Here is a 25823-nt window from a genome sequence, read left to right as displayed (position 1 = left end):
GAAGCTTTCTATTTTATCTACCACTCCCTTAAACATTGTACCATTATTGTCAAACTTATGAGTTGACACTTTAAATTTAATATTTTTCTACTTTTAACATACAAAACATATCGTTTCGCTCTTAAATTTGTACTAACTGTAAACTCAGTCAAACTTACAATTAACTGAGTTTATCATTTTAACATTTTTAGTTTACAAAATCATGTCAACTTAATTTTAAACTTGTGCTAAATTTTTGGACTAAAAAAACCATGCTAAATTTTTTAATTTATTTATATTTAGTGACTTTATATATAAATTTCATAGAAATTTCTTTGTTGAAGATGATAAATTATGAATGTTAAATTTGATTTTTAATTATTTGAATTTAAAATATAAGTAAATAAAATTGTTGTCATTATTTATATTTTAATTATTTCATTATATACTTTTAATACTGATTTATTAATAAAGGTAAACTCACACGAGTTTAAAATCCTAATTTATATTCCTATCACAAGTTTAATTATTAATGATTTTTTTTACCAAACATGTTAAAATTCACAACGCCAATGTCAATTTTAATCCCCTCAATACATGGTACCAAACGAGGCCTAGGATAACTTCTTAGTCCATAATATAAAATTCTATGCAATACTATCTTTTACAGTTTGCGAGCCTTTACGCCGAGTCTTCTAACAGTGCTTACATAAATTGATACAATAATAATGATGTTTGAATTCCTCTCATTAAGAAAACTAAAATTGGAACCTTGGGCAATTTTTTTCACAAATTTAATAATGTAATAAACTTTCTTTAGGATGTGTTTGGTATGAGGGATTTGGATGGGAGGAAAGGGAGAGGAAAGGATTTTAATCATTTCTCCTTGTTTGGCAATACACAAATTTTAAGAGGGGAGGGAAAATTTTTATAAAATTTTTTGAAATTTTCTCTCCCCTTCCCTTCAAAATTAGGAAGATTTGGAGAAAAAGGGTAATACTTTTCCATGTTGTGACCATTATACTTATATTTTATCATGTGATGACTATTATATCTATATCTTAAATAAAGTAAGGACAAAATTGTCTATGTTAAATATTTTTCCCTTCCCTCCCTTCTTTTTTATAAATCCAAATAAAATAATATTAAAATTCTTCCACTCCCCTCCCTTTCTTCTTATTGAGCCAAACAGACTCTCATCTTAACATATATGATGCAATGGAAATACCTAAGGACTAATATTGCTATCATCACACTTTTATTAATTTCAGCACTTTTCACTTTAGGATAGGCAGCCAAAATTTTAAGGGAAAATGACAAAAAAATGACTGTTGAAATTGGAAATGACAAAATGGGCATGCAAATAAGTGAAATGACCAAATAGGCATGGGGTATCAATCTGGAATTTTGTCAATTCGGTAGAAAGACTAAAATGCCCTGAACCTCTCTGAAGTATATGAACCGGAAGAAAACAATACTATACCAGAAGAGAGAGAGAGCTGCGAAAATGAAGCTAGAGCAAGGGTCGAAATCTGGAAAGAGGGAAAAGGTAAGCAATTTTTCCGTTAAAACGCTAGTATCACCCGATTTCTTGACTCGTTTTTTGCTGCAATCTCGAATGGGGATGGGTCTGTGAGTGTAGAGGGTTTGGATGAAGAATTTGACCAGGATGAGAGAGTGACGCGTCGGAAATGGAAAAATGATGACAAACAGTAAGCATGAGGTGGTCAGTGTTGTTAAACTCATTAGTGAAGTTGTAAAATCCTATATTTAAGTTGTTAATGGAGTAAGTGGGTGTGTGTGTGTTTTTTGGGTGTTTCGAAAGATAAATGAAATTGATTATTGGGGAACTAAAATATTGATTTATGCTTCTTTGTTGCAGGTTAGCAGGCTTTGATGACATCTAACATTGGGTTTAACATTGAGGAGTAATTTTTTTAGTGTAAATAGAATAACTTTTGAACCCTTAATTTTTTGGGAGAATAGCTGATAGAGAGGTTATCCTTTTTGTAAATGATGTTAACTGGGTAGGATATGTTTGTAATCTGAATGACAAGGAAACATTAGGTGGTGGTTTAATCTTAATGTTAACTTGTCATTTGAATACAAGTTATGTAACTTCTGTCATAGGCGTACTGGTTTTGGTAAATATCATCACTTCAGTAGTCAATTCCATTATACATGTAGTAAAGTCTGAATGTTAATACAAACATATTATGATGTTCTTCAGGTGTACTTGTATGCTATTTTGTCAACACATTTTACCATTTACTTAATTCCTCCAAGGGAGATGGTGCAAGTTGCCAATGGACATGACCGGAGTGATTAATTTGATTACAAATGCTGTAATTCACATTACAAATGTTGTTATTATCATTATCGGGGTAGTAAAATTGGCTGAAAATAGATGTTATTTGGATTTGAAAGAAATGAGTTAACAAATGGCAATAGTGAAATAGTAACTCTTATTACAAAAGTTGTAATTCACGTTACAAATATTATCATTATCAGGGTAGTAAAATTGGCTCCAAATACATGTTAAATTCATTTTCACATTAACCAGTTGCAAATGGCAATAGCAAAATTGTAACTCTCATTACGAAAGTTGTAATTCACATTACAAATGTTGTTATTATCATTATCAAGAGTATGAAATTAGCTCCAAATATATATTACTTGGGTTTGAAATAAACGAGTTGCAAATGGCAATAGCGAGATGATAACTCTTATTACAAAAATTGTAATTCATATTACAAATGTTGTTATTATCATTATCGGAGTAGTGAAATTGGCTCCAAATGCATGTTACTTTGGTTTAAAATAAACGAGTTGTAAATGACAATACGGAAGTGGTCACTTTCATTACGAATGTTGTTAATCCCATTACGTGTGTAGTGAAATTTGGGTTCAAATAGATGTAATTTAGGGTACAAATAATTGAGTTGCAAATACCATGACAGAAGTTACAACTTTCATTATGCATGCTGTAATTATCATTACTTGTTTAGTGAAATTATTCCAAAAAAGATTTAAATTAAGCCAACAAATATCATAACTTACAACCTACAACCATAAGTCAAGTATTTTGATAATATCTGGACACTACTTTCACAAATACTATATGTTTAATTTATGTAATCTTTACTACTATCACAGATGCTGTCTTTTGGTCAGTGTGGTGGCTTCATTTGATGAAAACAAACTCAATGCTTTGTCATGTCTTGAATTAAGGTCATGATTCACTAGCCACCACACCAATGCATAATTCAGTAACTTGAAACTGATTTTTCAGCTCCTACTTTGAGCTCACAGGCTGTAAAACAATCTGATTCAAACAGCACAATCATAATTCAGCACTTAGAGACATAAATCATTATGTTCAAATCAGTTTTTAATCTCTAGCTCTTCAATCCTCAAACCAACAGTTTTTTTAAAAAAAGAAAAGAAAGGAAAATCAGTTTTATGCCTCGATACTTTAATTCACAAGCATCAATTCACAAGCAATAACCCACATACTCATATATATACAAACATTTTACAAGTATTGAATCAGCTTTTAACCTTCAAAATATTTCAACTAGTAGTAATATATAATCTGTAAATTATTATCACTTTCAGAACATGCTAATATATAATTCAGATTCATTAAACAGTCTTTGAACACCATTATATCAGCTTCTAAATTTCCAAAACTTGAATCCCGCAACCTCAAGCATTAATAGCCCCAGCAGTAATGAACACACGCACATGCTTGTAAGATGACATGCCATAGCCACTCACTACCCTGATAATGATGATAACAACATTTGTAATGTGCATAACAACATTTGTAATCAAATTAACCACTCCAGTCATGCCCATTGGCAACTTCCACCATCTCCCTTGGAGGAATTAAGTAAATGGTAAAATGTGTTGACAAAATAGCATACAAGTACACCTGAAGAACATCATAATATGTTTGTATTAACATTCAGACTTTACTACATGTATAATGGAATTGACTACTGAAGTGATGATATTTACCAAAAACCAGTACGCCTATGACAGAAGTTACATAACTTGTATTCAAATGATAAGTTAACATTAAGATTAAACCACCACCTAATGTTTCCTTGTCATTCAGATTACAAACATATCCTACCCAGTTAACATCATTTACAAAAAGGATAACCTCTCTATCAGCTATTCTCCCAAAAAAATTAAGGGTTCAAAAGTTATTCTATTTACACTAAAAAAATTACTCCTCAATGTTAAACCCAATGTTAGATGTCATCAAAGCCTGCTAACCTGCAACAAAGAAGCATAAATCAATATTTTAGTTCCCCAATAATCAATTTCATTTATCTTTCGAAACACCCAAAAAACACACACACACCCACTTACTCTATTAACAACTTAAATATAGGATTTTACAACTTCACTAATGAGTTTAACAACACTGACCACCTCATGCTTACTGTTTGTCATCATTTTTCCATTTCCGACGCGTCACTCTCTCATCCTGGTCAAATTCTTCATCCAAACCCTCTACACTCACAGACCCATCCCCATTCGAGATTGCAGCAAAAAACGAGTCAAGAAATCGGGTGATACTAGAGTTTTAACGGAAAAATTGCTTACCTTTTCCCTCTTTCCAGATTTTGACCCTTGCTTTAGCTTCATTTTTCGCAGCTCTCTCTCTCTTCTGGTATAGTATTGTTTTCTTCCGGTTCATATACTTCAGAGAGGTTCAGGGCATTTTAGTCTTTCTACCGAATTGACAAAATTCCAGATTGATACCCCATACCCATTTGGTCATTTCAGTTATTTGCATGCCTATTTTGTCATTTCCAATTTCAACAGTCCTTTTTTTGTCATTTTCCCAAATTTTAATTGATGTCCTAAATATAAAATGTAGTATAATTTACGTTATAAAACTAGATGTTATGCTATCTAGGACTAGAGTTAGTAGCTATTAATCTAAATATCAATATTAACATAATTCATGTAAATCAAAATTGTTTCTCAGTTAATCGTTGAATGCCGAAAATGTGTAATTACTCGTATTATATTTGTCGCAAGTAGGGTGGATCGATAATTTAAATTAAAATTTAATGAGAAGGAAAAAGGGTTGCCCATTGCAGAAGTTGACGATCCGTGCCGGGAAGGCCTCATCATCTGGCTCCGTTTTGTTTTAAAGGGCACAAACGACCCCGGGGCATTCAATTGGCGAAAGTAACAGGCGGAGATTTTCATTCCCGAGAAATATACCCAAGCAATCCCTTCAGCGATTATGTTGCAGAGAGCCAGACGACGTTGCGAGGGCACTGCCATGGGCGCTATCGTCCTTGATCTTAGACCTGGCCTTGGAATCGGTCCCTTCTCACTCGGTAATTCGCCGCCATTTTCATTGACCGATTACCACCTATTCTGGAATCATTCGTATATCCGATTAAATTGGCTTCAAATTTTTGTCGTTCTTTGTTTGTTGTCTGAGAATCTCTATGTGGAAAGTGAAGGAATCGATTTTAAAATTTTCTAATCATTTGATCCGTTCGATTGAAGCGGACTCAGGAACATGACAATCTAGTAGTCATTCGATATTTTCCCTTTATGGCTTGCCGAAGATGGGTAAAATCTGAAGTATTTTCTGGGTTTTGGTTTTTGCTAATCGCGTATGCCCCTGTAGATATAGGTCGACTATTTGAAATTCTCTCAATCGATGGGACTGGAAGTCATGTCGTTCACTCTCGTGGGTTCTTTCTTGTTGTTGCATCTTATCCATGGCTCAGCTAACATGAACATTCATGCATTTGAGATGTCAATCCTAATAGCACCCATAGATTGCCTGTGCGTTGATTATTAATTATGCTTAGCTTTTCAAATGCTGTTCAGGGATGCCCATATGTGAAGCATTTGCTCAGATAGAGCAGCAGCCTAACATATATGATGTTGTCCATGTGAAGTATTTTGATGAGGTTTGTGACAAACGATTTGACTTGTGATTTTCGTCGTCAATGTTACTGTATACTCAGACAACAATTTTCCTTAGTTTCTTTGAAATTTCCTGGATTCTATATTGGACTATCTGCGTAGGCAGATTTCAATTCAATCATGTGTCTCTGTGAGACATTTGCCAGACTTAATTGTTGGTTCAATCTCATGTATATGCAGGAACCCTTAAAGTTGGATATTGTTATAAGCTTTCCAGATCATGGTTTTCATCTTCGGTTTGATCCATGGTCCCAGGTACTTGTTCATATTTTCTGTTGGAAGCAACTAAGCCCACTTAGAAATGTAAGAAAGAGGTTGTGTTTGGCAAGCTGAAATTTTTTATCTTGTCATTTATAGGAACGATAACTAGCTTACTGTGGGGGGTGAAACGTAATCGTCTTTGCCTTTTTGATGTTGCACCTGATTTGATGGGAATAGTAACCATAGCTAATATCTTGGTTTTTAACGTTGGGATATCATGACCAAAGCACTGAAGCACAGCCAAATCAGTTGTATGTGTATTGAGTAATGCAAGTTTGGAAATACGTACTTTGGGTTCTGAGTTCTTAAAGATTCTCTTAAATAATAACTCCTTGCTTATTTAGCTTTCGGTGTTTGTCTAGAACAGGTTACATTACCATTGAGTGAATCCTATATGTATGTTTGAATTGGATAGGAGATAATGAAGAAAATCATTTAGGGATCCTATATATGAAGATAATCATATATTTTGTCTCATCGACTTTTCTCTTTCTGTCAATAAGATATTTTGATTGCCAAAGACCGTTGAGTCTAGTGGCACCAACCCCCCCGCCCCCAAGCGGGGATGGAGGTCACTGGATCAAACATGTGCTGTGTGTATGAGTGTGTTTGTGTGCATTATATGTTGTGTGCTCTTCATTTGACCCTTAACAAAAAAAAAAACAAGAAGAAGAAGAAGATATTTTGACTGGATACTTGTAGCATCATTTTACGAATGTTGTTAGGAAGGATTTTTAACTATTTCTTTATCTTCATATAGAGTTGATTGTTCAGTTTCTGTATCTTGTGGTTCTTATCTGTTCTTATCGTACCAATGAATTCAAGTTCTTGCGGATTGCTTCTGTCTGTTATTGCTAGTACTGTAGTACATGATAAGAAGATTTTGTCATGTTCATTGACTTACTATATGATTAATATCTTAGAGACTGCGCCTAATTGAGATATACGATGTGAAGAGGCTTCAAATGCGCTATTCCACTTCTCTCATTGGGTGAGTGAGTGTATGGATTAGGGACTTAAAGTTTTACTCTTTTTTACTTATAGGTATATTGTTGACCATTATGTTTATTTTGTAGAGGACCATCAACTTTAGCTACTTTTGTTGCTGTCTATGCACTCTTTGGGCCAACTTATCCTGGAATTTTCGACAAGGATCGAGGCATTTACACTCTGTTTTACCCGGTACATATTTGGGATTTATAGTTCATATTCATAAATATTTTATACTAATTTTGTCTTATTCTGGTTTTTAGGGTCTTTCCTTTGCATTTCCTATTCCAAGTCAGTATACGGACTGCTGCCATGATGAAGGAGGTATTTATTTTATTTTCATGAGATTGAAATGTCCCACTGAGTTTTCATGTTCTAATTTGTTGACCTTTTGTTTTCATTTTATTTTGAAAGTGGAACTGCCATTGGAGTTTCCGGATGGCACTACACCAGTTACATGTCGTGTTTCTATATATGATAGTTCCTCTGGCAAAAAGGTTGGTGTAGGATCCTTAATGGATAAGGCTTCTGCTCCACCATTACCTGCTGGCAGCATTTACATGGAAGAGGTTCATGTTAAGGTTTGGCTTCTTTTAGCCCTTTGTCTGTCTACACTTCAAATACTGAGAATCTTGGGGATGATGTTATGTTAAGTTTCCCCTAATTCTGGGGTTTAATTGGTTCTCTCTCTCTGTAATATAGCTAGGGGAAGAATTGCACTTTACAGTTGGTGGTCAGCGAATTCCTTTTGGTGCATCTCCGCAGGCAAGTCTCATGTTGCTATAATTAAGTCTGTTTTTGTTTTCTCATTATCAAACTATATTGTTGTCCTATCGGTTTTTTTTCCCCCCTTGTCTGTCAATCTTCCAGTCGATCCTGTATTCTTTTGTGTGATGTGAGGTTAATGCTATGCTTTAGTCCCTTAGTTATTCTCTCCATCTAATTACAGCTTTCTGCAATATTCAGGATGTTTGGACTGAACTAGGTCGCCCCTGTGGAATTCATCAAAAGCAGGTACCACTATCAAGTACTAATCTTTTAAATGGAGCTTAATGCTTTGCAGACTTTATACAGAAATCAACAGATCTGATTTGCAGTAATATCTGAAATTTTAAAGGTCATTATTTGACCTTTTTTCTTTGTTAGAACCCTCAAACTTAGTGTCAGAACACCTATTCTGCTATATATTTGGTGAAATAACACAGAGAGCACTGCAACATTGATATAAAGACAGTAAATTCTCCTTGGACTGTTGCTTACAGTACAGTCGCTCAATATAACCACCAATTTTCACTTAGATCCAGTCAAACCAAGACACCCTTATTACTCAAACAGATGCACCTTTGATATAAGGTAATGACCTCAGCCCTCATACCAAGGCGTTACTATTGATTACAACCAGCTTCATGCACATCACAGCAATACAAAACGCAAGTCACCAATACTCAGCAACTACCAGAAGAAAACAAATTGTAAACGAAGAATGACAAATGCCAACTATGCTAATCCAACTGAAAAAGAGAAAGAGACACCAACTTTCAATAGTATGGCTTTCTCCCACCAAAACCAGATCCAGGGTTCTTCTAGGCCGCTCCTTTCTCAGCTTGTCCTTTCAACTGCTTTTTAACCACTCTCCCTCCCTCTTAATCATTATTCCCTTCTTTTGCTCCTTCATTTTTCCATTTATTTGCATCCACTTGCAGGTCCTTTATTCCACCATCAATTCTGCCTTCCTTTGCTCTTCCCGTCCTTCTGACCTCTGCTGTGTTATGGTTGCATGCATTGACAGAGTCCCATCTTTACTCTCCCAAATAAGATTCACATTGTCCTCAAGGAGAGAATTAGACATTGGGCATGGATTGAACCTCACACTTTGATTAGCCTCTTTCCTCTTAACCTGTTCTGCGAAGCATCCTTATTTAACTATTCTAGGCACTCCAAGTAGCTGGCAAAGTTGGTGTCCAGAAGAAATAATTCCCTTGGTCATAATTATGTTTGCATCAGTTCATTTTTACTGTAAGGTGTGAACATGGCACTCACGAGACTCTTCAAAAATTGGATTAGGGACTAACTCTCTGCGCTCTCTCTTTCGTAAGACCCAATTTCCTGAGCCTTGGCTCCAAAGGGGAAGGAATTGTTTACTCCATCTTGGTGTATTTCAGCATTAGTCCGTTAAAAGGTTGTGATCTGTGAGCCGCTATTAATATCAAAGTTCATGTTGCTAGTTTCACTGGTCTCCATTCCAGCTGTAGTTGTATCGTTGTGACAAGTTCCTGCTAGTATTTAATGGACTGTCTCATCTGATCTTCTTATGATACATGTAACATGGACAACTTTAACACTCTTTGAATGAAGAGGAAACTAAGGGGAGGGGAGGATAAGGGGAGGAAGGGGAGGGGGGGTAGAGGGAGGAGAAGTGGACTAATAATATTATCTCTCCTTGTGTTTGGATTGGAGGGGAGAAAAAATGGAGGAGAGAAAATGCATCACATTTACAATGACAATAATACCCTTGTTTAATTTTTAACCCATTTTTAAGTAACATATGGAGTCCTCTAAAAAGGAGTAGAGGAAGGCCGATGACAACGCTTAATGAAGTCATTGAAAGAGATATTTCAATTAACAATAGCGGGCCCCCAGCGGGAGGCCCGCATGACGGGCTATTAGCTCAGTGATAGAGTGCGCCCCTGATAATTGCGTCGTTGTGCCTGGACTGTGAGGGCTCTCAGCCACATGGATAGTTCTGGTTGCTGGTTGGGCCGGTTCGATGGCTCTATATGAATTAGCCGTTTTTGATCCCTCTGACCCTGTTCTTGACCCAATGTGGAGACAAGGTATGTTTGTTATACGTGCAATCCGTGTAGCTAATTCCACCTAGTGGGATAAGGCTTTATTGTTATTGTTGTTTTAAGTAACGTCATGAAAAAAAAATTCAGATAAAAAATTAATTACCACCAAAATAAAGACTACAAGTCAAAACTAAAATGAAATTATTATTTACATTTTATTTTAAAATTAAGATATTGAGCAAAATATATTTTCTCGCAAACTTAGATAATAGAAGAAATTTAAAATAAAAATAAACATATCATACTTTATTTATTATTATTATTTATATGAAAATTTTATTAATAAACGAAAAAATATATATGTTATTACTTTATGTTTATAATAGAGTTACGCTAAGGAAGCCTTGTAAATGTTTTTAAAGAATGAAATTACAGAAGACAATGCAGGCAATATTCTGACCAGCGATGAGTTTTAGCAACATTGCAACAATTTTTGGGTCTCAGTTTCAACAACAAAAAGGATCAGGTGGAGTGATCATCGTGCTTGTGAGGGTAGGAAAAGGGATAAGTATGGAAAATTAGTTTTCTGTCCAAAATCTCCAATATTGGGCAGAAATTTTGGGGGTAAAATTATATTGGCCCTGCACCATTTTCCTCTCTCTACTTTATCCTTCCCTTATTTTCTTCTCTAATCCCAAACAAGAGAAAATCCATTTTCCCCCTCCATTTTCTCCTCTACTTTTCCCTTCCCCCTAATTTTCTCTCCATCCAAACACTCTGGAAAGACCGTAGGTATGAGAATGGGTCTAAAGCCAAAACAGTAATTTTAGACAGTGATAATAATCTAAAGAAAAACTGAATCTAATTGTTTCTTCTTGTTATCTTGATATTAAATACCTGAAAGATTAATCTTGCAGGTGGATCAAATGGTTATTCATTCTGCTTCTGATCTTCGGCCTCGAACAACTCTCTGTGGGGATTACTTCTATAATTATTTTAGTCGTGGGCTTGACATTTTATTTGATGGACAGGTTTCACCTCATCCCATTCTCACTTATGTACAGTGATGATAATTTACCATGTTGTGATGGCTTTTCTTGTTTCTGTTGTTACAGAGTCACAAAATAAAAAAGTTTGTGTTGCATACCAACTACCCTGGTCACGCTGATTTTAATTCATACATGAAGTGCAATTTTGTTATCTATGCCTCATCAGATTGTAAGCTATCTTCTATTTGCAGTATTTAACATTGATTTTTTATACTGCTAAAACGAGCCATGACTTGTTGCAATGGAAGGCATGAGATCATTTTAATTTTCTTTCCAGCAGTTGGGGGATCTTTTCATGATGCCAATGGCAGCAAACAAAAAGTCATTACACATTCGACAAAGTGGGAACAAGTTAAGGTGGTTTTCTTATGGCTTTCAGCTGTTGTATAATTTGATGAAGACAATGTGGCATGCTTTGATACCAGTTTTTCTTTCGTAATCAATCGAATTCATCTATGATAGCATATGTTTTAATCTTTTAGGAAATTCTTGGTGATTGCGGTCGAGCTGCTATTCAAACACAAGGTTCTACAAGCAACCCGTTTGGGTCTACCCTTGTGTATGGTTATCAAAATATTGCATTGGAGGTGAGTCATTCTATATTCTTGAAGTTTTTACATTTGTAATTTGTAGTTTAATTTAGTGCTTGGCTTTGAAGAGATCCCTAATCTATATTCTGGTGGTGGTAGCAGGTGATGAAAAACGGTTATATTGCGACTATTACTCTCTTCCAGTCATAATAAATGTGGTACATCCTTTTAATCATGTATCTCTTAATTGTCTGAGTGTTCTCCTTTCTTTTTGAGCCAACATATAGGACGAGTTGTTTTCTCTTGCAGATTGCTGTCATATAATAGATCAAGGTAGTTTGCTATGAGCTAGTACAAGACCCATGTCTGCATTTCTCCCGGGCTTCAGTCTAATTATTGCTCTGCTGCATTTATTGACTTATAGGGGTATCACTAGTAGGAATCAGTCCGTGGCCATCCTCAAGAGTTGCTAATTATTCTTTGTTCCTTGGCTTGTTTAAGCAGTTGTCTCGTCGGGTTGTGATTTAACAAGGAGCAGCCAACGTTATTTGTACAGTCCATGTGTAAAATTTTTTTTTTTTGTTTAAAAAACAAGGTTTATTCATGTACATCATGGCAAGGACCAATAATTGTACAGTTAAGTTACAAATTGTACGTCTTCTGTAAACTGTCTATATAGGTATAATTTTCTTAACATGCCAAGTTTTTTTTTTCCCCCTTTTCTTTTCCAAAAGAAACTTGCTATTACCTTGCCTCCGAAGGACTTGCCCTGGTAACTTGAATAAAATTGAAACGTTCCAGAGTTTCATAACCATGAATGAGATTGTGCTTTTGTGCCTTTGTCTTGCTGCGATCATGTGGACGTTATCTGTGATTTAAGGGATCCAAAGTGCAGCCTGTGACAGATGATATACTGGAGAATGAATAACTATATCCTGGCTATTCAGGCAAACATATATCGGTTAAAATTTATCTGTGAACGAAGTGTAAAATTGGAATTTCAAATATGTGTGTTCTGCGTAGGTTAGCGTTGCTACTTTTTGTTTCTTGGGCAAAGCAGCGTGGTGGCTGGTGCTTTTATCCGTACAAACATTTGTAAGTTCCAATGCACCATGCATGTGCCATGTAATTTTTTCGTGAGCGACTCTATGGAGTTTAATATACAACACGGGCATAGTTGAGGGATATATAAAAGGTTGGTTAGGCATAAAACGCAGGACTTCGGGGAGGGCCTCTGAGCTTGCAACATTCCAACGTTGAAGGGAACGCACGCACGCATGCACGCACACACTCCCTCCCTCCAATGGTCACAGCTGATGTGACATCCCTGTTCGCTTGGCACACGAAATCCATGCTCGAACATGGCATCGGGTACGTTTAATTGCAAAGTTCACCCTCCAATGATTACAGCTGATGTGAGATCCCTGTTCGCTTGGCAGTTACTCCCGCTGGTATCGTCGTCTTCGTCAAAAGTAAAATGAACTTTGCGCAGCAGATATCATAGATGTGTCATTTGAAACCTCTTTCCTGCAAAACAAGTTTGGTTTCGTGCAGACCACAAACCATCGGCAAGGTGGAAAGGAAGCACAAAGAGATGCAAAGGCAAAGAACTTTGATAAGGTATCCAAATATGAAACCAACTTGGCAAACAACGGCTTGAAAAACAACAATCTGCAAAATATAAAGTTGTATTTAGTCGGATGATATGATTTAAAGAAGATCAGCTTAAATGAATATAATGCCACTACGTGCCATGAGAAAAGAAAATATAATGAAGTAGTTAGTTTTGATTGTTAATAAATATTTTGCCCCTAAAACAATTGGACAATTATTTTTTACCATCATTATGAACAGTTATAAAATGATAAAATATGTAACGGTTATAAAAATTAAGAAAATATAAGAAATAATTGGGAATAAGAGGAATGGTAAAGAGTTGAGGGAGAAAATACTTTCTCTTCAAGACTATAACTACTTAGTACATATCCTCCGTTCATAGGTATCAAATTACCAAGAGTTACAATGACATAAGTCTACAAAATTGGAACATTTCAAGGTTACATTTACTAGATATCACAAAGCCATCCATTTCAAATTTCAAAATAATATATCATGCTATTTGAAACATCTTCAGCTTGATTGTGAGATTTAGTAATGTTCTTCTAGGCTGCCAATTGCATATTGTAGTTATTTTGCAATACTTTATATTTATCAAGTGTTGGTTCACATTGGTGATTTGACACTATTAGATATGATATTCAAGCAAGATTGAGCTGATGCATTTCGTATATTTTCCATTCCATCTATAATTATATGGTATAATAAGTAAATCAATGTATTTCTTTTAAAATCGTCTTTTTGTTACATTTAAAGGCAAAAGAGAAATATAAGAATTCTATGCAATATTTATCTTCAAATTTCTTTCAATATTAATTTATGTGCATTGTGGGAGAACAATATGAATAGACATTGACATGCGTTGCTCGTTTTCAGTTTGAGACTGTCTAAATGCCAAAAACGACTTTGACAAGGCTATTTTTAATTGAGCATGACAATACTCAAATTTAGATGACACATACGTAAAGAATGGATATCCAAAATTCTAAAATGAATTACATCCCGTATCTGATAGCATCATATCCACCATTATATTACTTTGATCGAAATGGATGGTTTTCTGTCATGTACTCTCTCTATTCAAAATATAAGTACTCTTCCAGTCTTTAATATAAGACCTATTTAACTAATTTGATTAGATTAAGGAAGTTAGGTAAGTTAGTTAATTATAAGAAAAGTGACACATTTTTCCTAAAACACCATAATCATCTTTCTTAATACCTCATCTCCCTCTTTTACTTGATTATGATTGACGGAATATCTGTAGGGGTAATTTAGAGAAAACTGATAAATATGATAAATAATTCTTATATTTAGGATCAAAACCAACTTAATAATTGGGTTCTAGATTAAGGATCGGAGGAGTATTAAAAAACAATATTACTCAATTTAAAAGGTTGATTAAAATTAGTTAAAAATAATAAATATATAAAAACTGTAATTTCTTTTTCTAAAACACCCTCATTTATGGAGAGGCTAAGTGAGAAAGAGAATGAGTAGAAAAAAAGATATGAGATAGATATAATTAATTAGGAGTAAAAATAAAAAAATGCATTAAATGAGCAGACAAATTCAAATTCATGCTTATAAAAAAATCAAGTCCTGCTTATATTTTGAATAAAAGAAAGTAACTTTTAAATGTCTCACTATGGAGATTTACGCTAGACATGAGAATATGATTAGATTGTGGGTTGCGAGCCAACCACCATGACCTGCGAGTTACAAAGTGCAGACTAAAATAGCCTACACCGTGCTGGCAAAATGCCAATCCTAACCTATTATGAGCTGACTTGCCAATTTTTTTTTAAATCAGATTTATTGTTTATATTTATCCCAAAATTCCAAAATGCAATCACAAGCTCAAGCTTATACCACACTCAAAAGGATTAATACATATACAAGACAAACCACTGCAAAGATGACTAACATTCAACATTAATGGATAAAAATCATCAATTTTTTCGAAGTTTAATCTTGTGACCGAATTTGAGTTGATAATAAAAGCCGACATTTAGGTCACCGAATTTAATCTTGTTACTTAGAAAATTTCATCTTAATTCTATATTGATAGAAACAGTAAATTAATCGAAATAATAGTCCCAATAAAGTGAGATTATTGAACATGTCTAGAACATGATAAAGATTATACAGATTGGAATGAAAGAAGAAAAACAAAAGCAGTAAATGACGATGTTATGGAAGGGAAGAAAGAAAACGCAGATACTAGTGAGAGAAGCATAGGAGAAATCAAAGGCGAAGACGGAAGAAGAAGATGCTGTAGTGGGTGAGGAAGATGAGAAGGTGCCAATCGATCAAGAAATAGTGAGAGAACAAAAATTCCAGAAAATTTCAATCAATTTCTTAATGCTATATTGATAGAAACGGTAAAGTAGTAGTAATAACATTCCCAATAAGGCACAGAAATTGGACGTGCATGGTCATCAGATACATACATGGGTGGATGAAATTAAGTAATTAGGAGTTCAGTGCAAGCGAAGTATTAAAAGGACAGAATGTGAATAGGCTCCTCGCTGCGTCCTATTATAAATGTAAATTGCTCTATGGAGACACAAGCAGTAGTCGTAATATGTTAAGAAAACTGAAAGGTAAGAGCAAGGTGTGAGAAAATTTGAAGCTTGAGAAAAGTGGAGAGGAATGGTTAGAATTTGATATTTTAAAGGGTTAAGGTGTGCCCAACATCTCAAAGTATTTTTCTAATTGCACTTGGTGTCTTAAAATTATTTGTGGTGCAATTTTACTTCTAAAGTATTTAAAATGGTACGTCTATATTTATTTCTGACAGAACCATTTTATTTGACTATCAAGTGCTGAGTCAGCTCCATTTTGACCAAAACAATTATGGCATATGAGATCAGATCCTGGCATTAAAGCTGGGAATATGGCTTGGGACTCACGGGCCAACCCACCAACCCACCATAAAAGAGTGGGTTAGGGTTGGCATTTTGCCAACCCGTCAAGGTGCACGTTGTTCTAGCCCTCATCGTATAACCCGCGAGCTATGGCGGGCTAGTCCGCGGGTTGGCCCTCCTAACCCCCCACCTATTTTTTTTTTAAAATTTTTTTTTACATAAATAATATGTTATTATATTTAAAAATTTTCTTCTCTTATTTATATTTCAATTTTCATGTTACATAATACATATCTAAACAAAAAATATTTTTTAAAATAAGCATACTATATTTATAGCAAAAACTTGATAACTAAAATCAAATATAAGACAATATTCATTACGGAAAAAAAGTGTTTTAGAAAAACATGGTGAATGAACTTAAAAAAAAAAAAGATAAATGCACTTCTAATTTATTAAGAGATAGTGTTTTGTATCAAACATGGCATTTGTATGAAAAAAAAATTATAAAATTTATCATTTGATGAGTTGATGTTAAATTTTAATCATATAAAATATTTGTAATGTATTGTTTTATATTGTATTGACTATTTTAAATGTGGTTAAACATAATTTATACTTATAATTACTTTTGAAATTTTAGATCACCATTTATTAATTTAAAAAATTAAATAAAAATAAGATTTGAAAATTGAGAATTTAAAAGAAGAAGAAAAAAAAAGATGGCGGGCTGGCCCACCAACCCACTATGACGGGTTAGGGTTGGGATTTTTTAAGCTCCCCAAAATACGGACTACTCCAGCCCACACTGCATAACCCACGGGTTGTGACGGGCTGGCCCGTATTCCCAGCTATACCCGACGTGTCAAGTTGTTTCTCTTTATTATTACTATTTTTTTCCCTTCAACTCTCTTTCTCTCTCATTAGATTAGGGGTGTATAAGGAGCCTATTTGCTCTTTGCGCCTGTTCGAGCTTACCAAAAAAAAATCAGCCCGGCCCAAAAAAATTTTACCCAAAAAATATAATATATATTAGTTTTTTTCAACAAATATATATTATAATAATTATTATACATATAATAATATGTAGTATAATATTGTTTTTAGCCACTATTCCCTTCTATTTTGGTAAAAACAAAATGGGAGAATTAGGGAGAAAAAAGATCTATTGAAAAGATTTTATAATGTGAAAGAATATAAACTTAAATTTAATAAAGTATAAATAAACCACACTGTGTATGTTTTTAGACTAATTTTTTTAAATGTTAAAAAGACTCAATCTTGGATCCTCCCTTTTTTCTCATCCCTTTCTCTTTGTAAGATACTCATATTTTTCATTTTTCATTTCCAGTTTCCAAATAATTAGAATAAAAATAAAAATTAATATATAATTACATATTCACATAACACATCTATAACCTGATTCATGTATATGGCCTGAGAAGTTCTTATATTGAATTAAGGCAGCTGTTGCTGTAAAATTTGTTTTTAAAAAAGATATGTAATGCAAGCAATTATGAGCTGAAACTTGAGCATGACAAAATTTAAAAGAATGAATGGGATTGACATGCCTTGAACACAAGCGAACAAAAGATAATGTCTTGCTCTTTAACAAGGAAATGTCATGTATTTTTATAACTCGTCTAATTGCCAGACTTTGATCCTCAAGAGAGATGATTGTATTTATTAAATTGAATAGTTGGTATAGCTTGATATTATGTATTTTAACATCTTAAAAGTTAATTATAAATTAAATGAAATGTATTTTTCAAGTATCATTGGATTTTTTTTACATGTAGCATGGACAAGACGTTATCTTAGGCAAGAAAACCTTGCCTACCTAGCCCACTCTACCTGGCCTGTCCTTACCCACCCTAAAATAGTTAGGCTTCTTTGACTAGGGCCAGTCAGCCTTTAGGTTTGTGCATCGCCTTTACCCATGTACACCCCTAACCCGACAGGCTCGCCACTTAAAATCTACCGCTAATGTGCCTCTGGGGGCCATTTAATTTTTCTCAAAGGTATCAATATATAAACTGCTTCATTGATTTTTCGAAATGAAATTATAGATAAAATGTTTGACGTATGGAACCTCATAAGCTTTTGCTGTTTTTTTGGTTTTTTGAGAGATTGGGATAGATAGATAGAGAGAGAGAGCGCGAGAATCAATATGGCTGATAATTGTCGCGAGTGAGCTTCCACTACATAAGTTTGGAGAGCTCAGAAGTAGTGATATGAGGGTGAAGGTTTTGTTGAAGAAGGAGAGGAGGGATTTGGTTGCGGTAGAAATCATCCACTGAAAAAGAGATTGGATTCAAGATTGATAATTGCTCAAAGCTTCTCTCCAAACACTGGGATCCGAGCGTGTTTGGAGAAAATCATCAGTTTTTATGTTGATGCCCTGACAAAAATTAAATAGCTCCAGGAGGTACATTAACGGCGGATTTGAGAGGCAAAAGGTGAGCCCATCGGATTTGAGAGAGAGAGAGTTGAGGAAAAAGAAACAGCAGAAGAAGCAACTTGACACGTCAGCATCTGGTTTCGTCTGCCACATAGGATTATTCTGGTGAAAATGGAGCTCACTCAGTGCCTGACGGTCAAATAAAACGGTTATGTTAGGAATGGATCTTATCATTTTAAATACTCCAAAAGTGAAATTACTCCATAAATAATTTTAGAATATTAGATGTATCCTGAAAAATATTTTAAAGTAACGGGTGCATCTTAACCATATTTTAAATTTCTAATATTAATATATTATATTTAACAACAAATTTAGGGGAAAAAAAATTGGGAGGGTGACCTGCCAACTCGCAACTTATAAGGTTGAAGTAGTCCGTGCATTAGTGGGCTAGCAAAATTACAACCCCAACCTGCCTCTAAATGTTTTACTGGCTCTAATTTGTATTATCATAATTTTTATGTTTCAATTTAAGGATTTGATGAGGCCAAGCGATTGTAGCGTTGAAATAAATAGGAACTACTTATTTTATCTCCCAACTTTATCTTGTTGATCTCTCTCATCCTAATTATTTCTTTTATATATACTCCTCCGGTCCTTAATATAAGACTCATTTAACTAATTTGATTAAATTAAGGAAGTTAGGTAAGTTAGTTAATTATAAGAAAAGTGACACATTTTTTCTAAAACACCATAATCATCTTTTTAATACCCTCTCTCCCTCTTCTACTTGATTATGGGTGATGGAGTATCCATAAGGGTAATTTAGAGAAAATTAATAAATATGAGAAATGGGTCTTATATTTAAACCAAAATCAACTCAAAAATTGGTCATATATTAAGGACCGGAGGAATATTTAATTTCATAACAATAATTTTATTTTAGACAATAAAAATAAATAAATAATTTTTAATTTGAAATAAAATTCTGTTTTTATTTTTAACTGAAATCTTAAGATACGAATAATTTGAAATTTTGAAAGTACACTTTTCGTTGGCCAAAAAAAAAGTACACTTTGAATTATGAATAAACATTCAGAAATTGTATTTAAAAAAAAAAAAAAAAGAACCAGCACCATTTGAAAACTGAAAAGAGAAGAAGGAATTATCTGTTAAGCCAGTATAATCTGATTTAAATGTGCCAAGCAATGAAAAAGAAAGAAGCACACTTTTCTTTTCATTGTTCCCCGTCTTTAATTTCATTTTCCACTTTCCATAAATCCTTTCTTTTTTCCAAAAACAAAATCCTCAAACTTCTTTTCATAGTTTGGATTATAAAATGCGGAATTAAAAATAAATTTAAAATCAATTCAAATACCCATGCATAAAAATATAAAATATCATTAAATAATAATTATGTTAAATAAATATTGGGGTAATGATGTAATTTTACTCTTGATCTTATTTCTTATATGCACTCAATACTTTGATTTTTTAGTAGTACAATTTTACCCATAATTTGTTTTGGATAAAATTGCGCCACAAAAAAGATCGTATGGCACCTTTATCCTAAATATTATAATAAAACATTTTGATTTTTTTCATTACATTCGCCTTTTCTTTAAAATGTTTCTAATATCTTGTAATAAAAAAAATGTTTCTAATATTTACTCATCCATCCAATAAATTACAAATTACAAAAATATTTTAATAATTAAATATTAAATTTAAAAACAATTTACATGAGATAAATTTTAAAATGCACTCAAATTTTCGAAACCAAGGGCTTACAACACGGGATTGAAAGTCGGGTTGGGTCAAAGCACACTGATCCAGGGCTGTAGCTCCTTACTGCTCAACCAAGGAACACATAGCTTTGTCTAATTTGCAGAGTATAAAGGAAACAATGACGCGTAAAGAATCGGTTCTCCATTCGATAATGAAGGTATTTACAACCATGAAAGTCTTCATCAGAGGAAGTAAATGATTGTCTTCTAACAATTACGAGATGCTCTTTTATTTACAGCCGCCACAAACCACAGCTGCAAAACATTGTCACTTTTAACTCCTAAAACATCTAATCTCAAATTTTCAATCTCTGGGGAATAAGATGTACACTTTATTTACATCAATGGCAAATCTGGAAGCTATAATTTCTACCATCATGTGTTGTTTAACACGCCACTAAAAAGGTCTCTTTTCACCTGTTTTGCTTCGGAGGCAGCCAATTGACAAAGCAAGACCTTCGAACCAAGAGCGCAAGCTATCTTACAAATCAGTGCAGAGGTTTAAACTAAGCAAAGTTGTGCAATACAAACATGCGTGGTGTTGAATAACAAAATTGAACTCCTTAAGGCTTCATTTCTGAACCCCATTTGCCAAAGAGGATGTTTACACTTTGCCAACACTGTAACTTGACTACGTGAGAAATATATGACAATTTTTTGGCCCCCATAGATTGATGGCGTAAGATACTTGCAGAAATTGAACTCACTAGTTGCACAAATTATGGCTGCCAAGAACAAAAGAACCATTATGTGCAAATATGCTGGTGTATGCAATTCGTAATGTTAAGATGTTATTAGCTCAACTTCAACTTGACAACAAAACAGACCCATCGAAACCAATGATTTGTACTTTTTTTTAATGCTTTATAAGAATTTACGATCTCTGTTTTGGAAGGATGCAATACTTAGAAGTTTACAAGTTTTTCTTCTTTTCACTGGTGCAAAACCTCTTTTAAGATGTTTTCTAATGGATTCTCCAGCCCCACAACAAATAGGACATTTAATAGTGACCTTGTAACGTTAACTTCTGCAAGCTGCTTGAGGGAAACGAATTTGTTCTGCACGATGTCTCCTGATACGAAGGGACCTCGAGATGATCCTTCAAGGCAGGCTGGGAATCTGACTTGACAAAACGTGACTAAGTACAACAGTGGAACTTGATGCCAAGCATCAAGCAAGGTTGATAACTAGTTCTTCACTAGCCAACCAGTTTAATACTTGGTGGATTGAATCATGACATGGTTCAAATTCCTTTTCTTTTAAATTATATCCCCAAACTCCAGTTGGTCCAGTTCTACAGTGTCATTCCTGTGAATCATGACTCCCTTAGTTATTAAGACCAGTTAACCGAATAAATAAAGTTAATGATTCTATTTTCCTTCAAGCCTGTGAGAATTGAAAAGTGACTAACTATTTATCTTAAGCACGCATGAACTCGGATGGCGATTTCTAACTAGCCGGAGAAAATTGACTTCTTATGCAATCTGACCTGATTATTGGAAGCTTGTTCATGTATTCTCTGAGGCTTCATGTTCAAATCAATCATGTTAGTTCCCATCATGGCATGGCTGTCAGCATCATGTTCAGGTGCTGCAACCACGGCTAACCTATGATTTTGTTTTCTCTCTCCCACTTTTACTTTAGGCAGAGGATTTTGTCCTCTTTTAGTCTCACCAGGTTCCAAAGGCAGTGAAGCTGAGTTTTCTGGAAGACCAGTTTTATCTCCTGGAAACTATGGAGCAAACAGGCACACACACACATATATGAGACAAAAGATGGCAGCAAAATCAGAAATTATGAACAGCTTAAGGTGGAAGGAGAGGCCTACCTCAACTCTCTGCCTAAAAAGAAGATACCTTCCATGTTTTCTTTTGCCGCCAACATGAACCATCATGTCACACTGCAAGCAAAGTGAACTTCCATCTGTCTCGCAATAGAAGAATGCTACATCCAAGTTCAAAAGGCATGACATGAGCTTTGAGGCAGATAAAATTAGGATAAAGATCGAGAAAGGAAACTGTCTACCAGGCGCATTTTCACATATGTCACAGCGAGGCACATCACTAGGACTGGCCAGACCAACCCTTACATGTCGGCTAGCTAGCTTGTTACACATATGAACCTGTCACTCAAATAGATTAAACTCCAAATCATTGCTTTGAGAAATTGACCAGGATCAACGTTACCAGTCACCAGAAAAAATGACCTTTGATTTAGACTTCAAATCTACACAAGTTCAATAAAAGACCTATTCAAATATGTATATGAAGCAACACAAAAGCCGGGTGGCCAAATTGCAAGTCCCTCCTTTTATGGCAGAAGAGAATATCTCTTAAGTGCTCAATTCCTCTCTGTCAACGGATTTTTTCCCCCACGAATTTCATTTCTTGTCGTCATATTGATTTCATCATAATGATGAGCCCAACATTATTGTAAAAATAAAAAACAGTACGATAGCACTGGAAATAGACAGAGAGAGAAAATTAGAAAGAAGAAAAGAGCTTTTCTCGATAGTCCATTGCTCTTGAACTAGTATAACAGTCAACTTTGGCTTATTTAAAAGGATCTAGAGTCATGGAATTGTTTTGTTAACCGATTCGATGGTTAAAAGGATTTTAGAAAAGAAAAAGAAAGGAAAAGAAAAAATCCACCTTCTCGTCACAGGCACGGCAGAGAGCGGCCTCATCGGCGGCGCAGAAAACGATAGCGGCGGCGCTCTCACAAGCGTCACAAAGCGTTCTCATAATTGAAAACTGCTGCCAGTTTCATTGCTTGAAGCATGAAATACAAGAGAAGTGAAGGAAGTCAGAAGAAAGAAGCTGGATTTGCAAAAGCGGGAAGGAGAAAAGAGGCAGACAGAAGAAGACAGAATTTCACCAAATCCATGCGGGTATGATAGTTCTGTTTTTGAGGGAAACGTATGTTGGGTGGCTGGTGTTCCAAGCTGATGATGATGGGGAGACGCGATGCTTATTTGATTAGGGCGGAGGAATTTGCAGGGGGGACCTTGAAGCCGAGTGTAAAGGCAACAACAAAAACCACACAGTATTTTATAAATGTCAATGAGAGGCTCAATAAACGAAGACACAATCAATGAGCGTTTGTCAGTTCTGTTCAACTCCAACCTAACTTCACAGCCACAAATCCAAACGCACTGTGGGGTTGACAACTCCCCGCCCTTCGTTCTCGCCCCCCAACTTTAATTTGGATCATACCAAATACCAACTTCTCACAGGCCAATTCCATTACTATTTTTTCAGTCCAAAAAAATAAAATTCCATTACTATTTTGCTGGTAAAAAAAAATCCATTACTATTTTATCTTTCTTAGCTTTTTTTAAGTTTTTTTTTAAAAATAATTGCTTCATCTTATAAAATATAAATTCATTAATTTTGTTTTAAGCATATATATATATATCTTTCTATTGGATGCAGTTTTGTTTGAAATATTATCAGACACTGAATATAAATCTTTCTTTTCAACGAGCATTCAAACCTTAATCTTTCATGTTGTAATCATTAATTTTGACCCATATCCTTATGATGTATATATAAATAGAATGAAGTATTATCAGGCACTAAATGTAAATACTTTTTTCGGCAAAAATTTAAACATTAATCAGTCACCAGTCATGTTGTAATCATTAATTTTGACCCATATCCTTAATTATAATGCATACACAACTCGCTAACCTTCTTCTATGTTATTCACTTTTTTCATGATAAGGTTATGCTGTTAATTAAAATTAAAGATATAATACTATCTCTAATCTTGAATATATAAGAGTTAAATAATTAATTTATACTACCCCTGATCCTTAATATAAGAATCAGTTGACTAATTTGAGTAGATTAAGAAATTATTATAAATTTGATGCATGGAGTGGTTGGATTTGGAGGTTTGAGGCTTAAAAGCACTAAGATTTCTGATTGGAGGTCTTGACCCTAGGCATTTTTTAAGCAGTCTTGGAAATCAAGAATTTTAGAGGACCAAATGATCTTATCTTTGATTAGTTCTTTTTAAATTAACAAATAAACATCTCAAGCTTTTTAAAGAGTCTTAATTTGTAATTTTTGGAGGTGTGTAGACTTACTTGTGAATTTTTACAATTGGGTTTTTTCTTGCTATGTGACATTTGCTATGAGTTAGCTATAGCGAACACCATAGTGAATGGCTTGACAGCAAGGACACTTTTTTTAAGTGCCATTCAACACACAGTGAACGTGGCTCGAACTAGCTTTTAAAATCAGTTTCATACGCGTTTTTAAGATAATTTAGCGTGGTGGAATATTGGGAATCTACTAGGACTTGTAGATTTTGGTCCTTATGAGTATATTTGAACTTTCAGACATCAAAGTAAATATTTCTAACCTTTTTTTTTTTACCCTTTTTCTTACATTTTTTAAGATTGAGAAAGTTGAATTTTAGGATTCTTCAATGATTTCAAATGGGCTAAGGTTTTGACTGATTATTTTAAATTTAAATTATTTCAATGGATAATTTCAAGTGTTTAATCAATTTAGTTTTCTTGAGTTTGGAGTTTGGAAGAATTTGAACCTAGATTTTGTGATTTTTGGGAGGTTTATGATGGTTAATGATATTATAATAACTCAAAATGAGTTTTGACTATCAGTTATATTATTACAAGTTAGAATTGATATTTAATCGGTTTAGAATATTGATTTAAGTTTATTTTCATATTCGGGTATTTTTTATGATGAATTTAAATTGAAAAAATTGGGGTTTTTAATCAATTGGTGTAATTGGGAGTTTATTAGGATTGTGTATTAAGTTTTGAATTGGTCAATTTGAAGTTAAGAGGAGTTTTTGGTTGAGTTAGGATTTTAAGTCCTAATTATCATTTTTAACTACTTGATTAGTTTGTTAACTGGTATGTGGTGATTGTGTAATTGTGTAAATTGTTTGGAATTGGTGTTATTGTGCTCAGGTAACATGTTTGCGGTAATTGACCCTTGCTTAGACGAAAAGCAACCACTTTCCACTCATTATATATGCTAATAGGTTGTTTGTAAGTGATTTTATTGCTTTGAAACTATGAAAGGTATTTTGGATTATATTTCAAATTATGTTGATATAATGGAATTAAATAAGTCATGTGGAACTACACGCAATCCTTTGAGTTCATGATATCATGTTATAACTATAGGTTTTGATTTGTAAATGGATTATGTGATTTGGAATTGATGGAATACATTCTTGAGTATGATGCATACAATGGGAATTGGTGAGTAATATATGACTGTTATCTTCACGTGATGAATGCCTCAATTAATGTATAATAATTGGCTCCTTACATTCCCTCAAAAATAAGAGAACAGCCTCTTGGTATAGTCCCTCCAGAGTGAGGGACAAACCTTGGGATTTCTTTATATCCCTTATAGTGAATGATCACCTTTTTGGCTCTTTCTCTTAGAGTAAGAGATTGGTTTTCTGGGTTTTTACTTCTCCCATAGTGAGAGAAGGCAATTTTAGGGATTGCATATGCATAATGGCATTGCTTTATAAACTATGAATTCCAGGAATTGATTTATGAGTTTCAGAACTGTTGTTATCTGA

At 34.2% G+C, this 25823-nt stretch overlaps 2 protein-coding genes across 13 annotated transcripts; one reads left to right on the top strand and one right to left on the bottom strand.

Annotated features, from left to right (window-relative positions):
* The first annotated feature begins 5125 nt into the window (after positions 1-5125).
* LOC114761980 (UPF0183 protein At3g51130-like) lies at positions 5126-12273 on the top strand. 9 transcript variants are annotated; one of them, XM_028951431.1, is made up of 16 exons: positions 5126-5348; positions 5854-5936; positions 6133-6207; positions 7137-7204; positions 7290-7395; positions 7467-7527; positions 7618-7784; positions 7906-7968; positions 8170-8217; positions 10910-11023; positions 11108-11210; positions 11319-11398; positions 11524-11628; positions 11731-11789; positions 11881-11904; positions 11996-12273. In XM_028951431.1, exons 1-14 carry the CDS (start codon positions 5252-5254, stop codon positions 11779-11781), a joined length of 1221 nt encoding a protein of 406 aa, XP_028807264.1. In that variant the 5' UTR covers positions 5126-5251; the 3' UTR covers positions 11782-11789; positions 11881-11904; positions 11996-12273. The 9 variants fall into 9 exon arrangements, with proteins under 9 accessions (XP_028807264.1, XP_028807266.1, XP_028807265.1 ...); XM_028951433.1 differs by lacking the exon at positions 11881-11904 and having other exon boundaries at positions 12076-12273; XM_028951432.1 differs by lacking the exon at positions 11881-11904.
* An 8132-nt stretch (positions 12274-20405) lies between these two features.
* On the bottom strand, positions 20406-23278 carry LOC114761979 (B-box zinc finger protein 18). Of its 4 annotated transcripts, none has more exons than XM_028951428.1 (6): positions 23124-23273; positions 22898-23017; positions 22272-22368; positions 22075-22190; positions 21736-21978; positions 20406-21554 (listed from the first exon to the last, which is right to left on the bottom strand). In XM_028951428.1, the coding sequence occupies exons 2-6, from the start codon at positions 22988-22990 to the stop codon at positions 21549-21551; spliced, it is 555 nt and encodes a 184-aa protein (XP_028807261.1). In that variant the 5' UTR covers positions 22991-23017; positions 23124-23273; the 3' UTR covers positions 20406-21548. The 4 variants fall into 4 exon arrangements, with proteins under 4 accessions (XP_028807261.1, XP_028807262.1, XP_028807259.1 ...); XM_028951429.1 differs by having other exon boundaries at positions 20406-20971; positions 23124-23268; XM_028951426.1 differs by having other exon boundaries at positions 20406-21978; positions 23124-23276.
* Positions 23279-25823: the final 2545 nt, after the last annotated feature.

This window comes from Neltuma alba, unplaced genomic scaffold (genome assembly GCF_004799145.2).
Source record: "Neltuma alba isolate B1F8T4 unplaced genomic scaffold, ASM479914v2 tig00011158_pilon, whole genome shotgun sequence".
Classification (NCBI taxonomy): domain Eukaryota; kingdom Viridiplantae; phylum Streptophyta; class Magnoliopsida; order Fabales; family Fabaceae; genus Neltuma; species Neltuma alba.
This window is presented reverse-complemented; position numbering and strand designations above follow the sequence as displayed.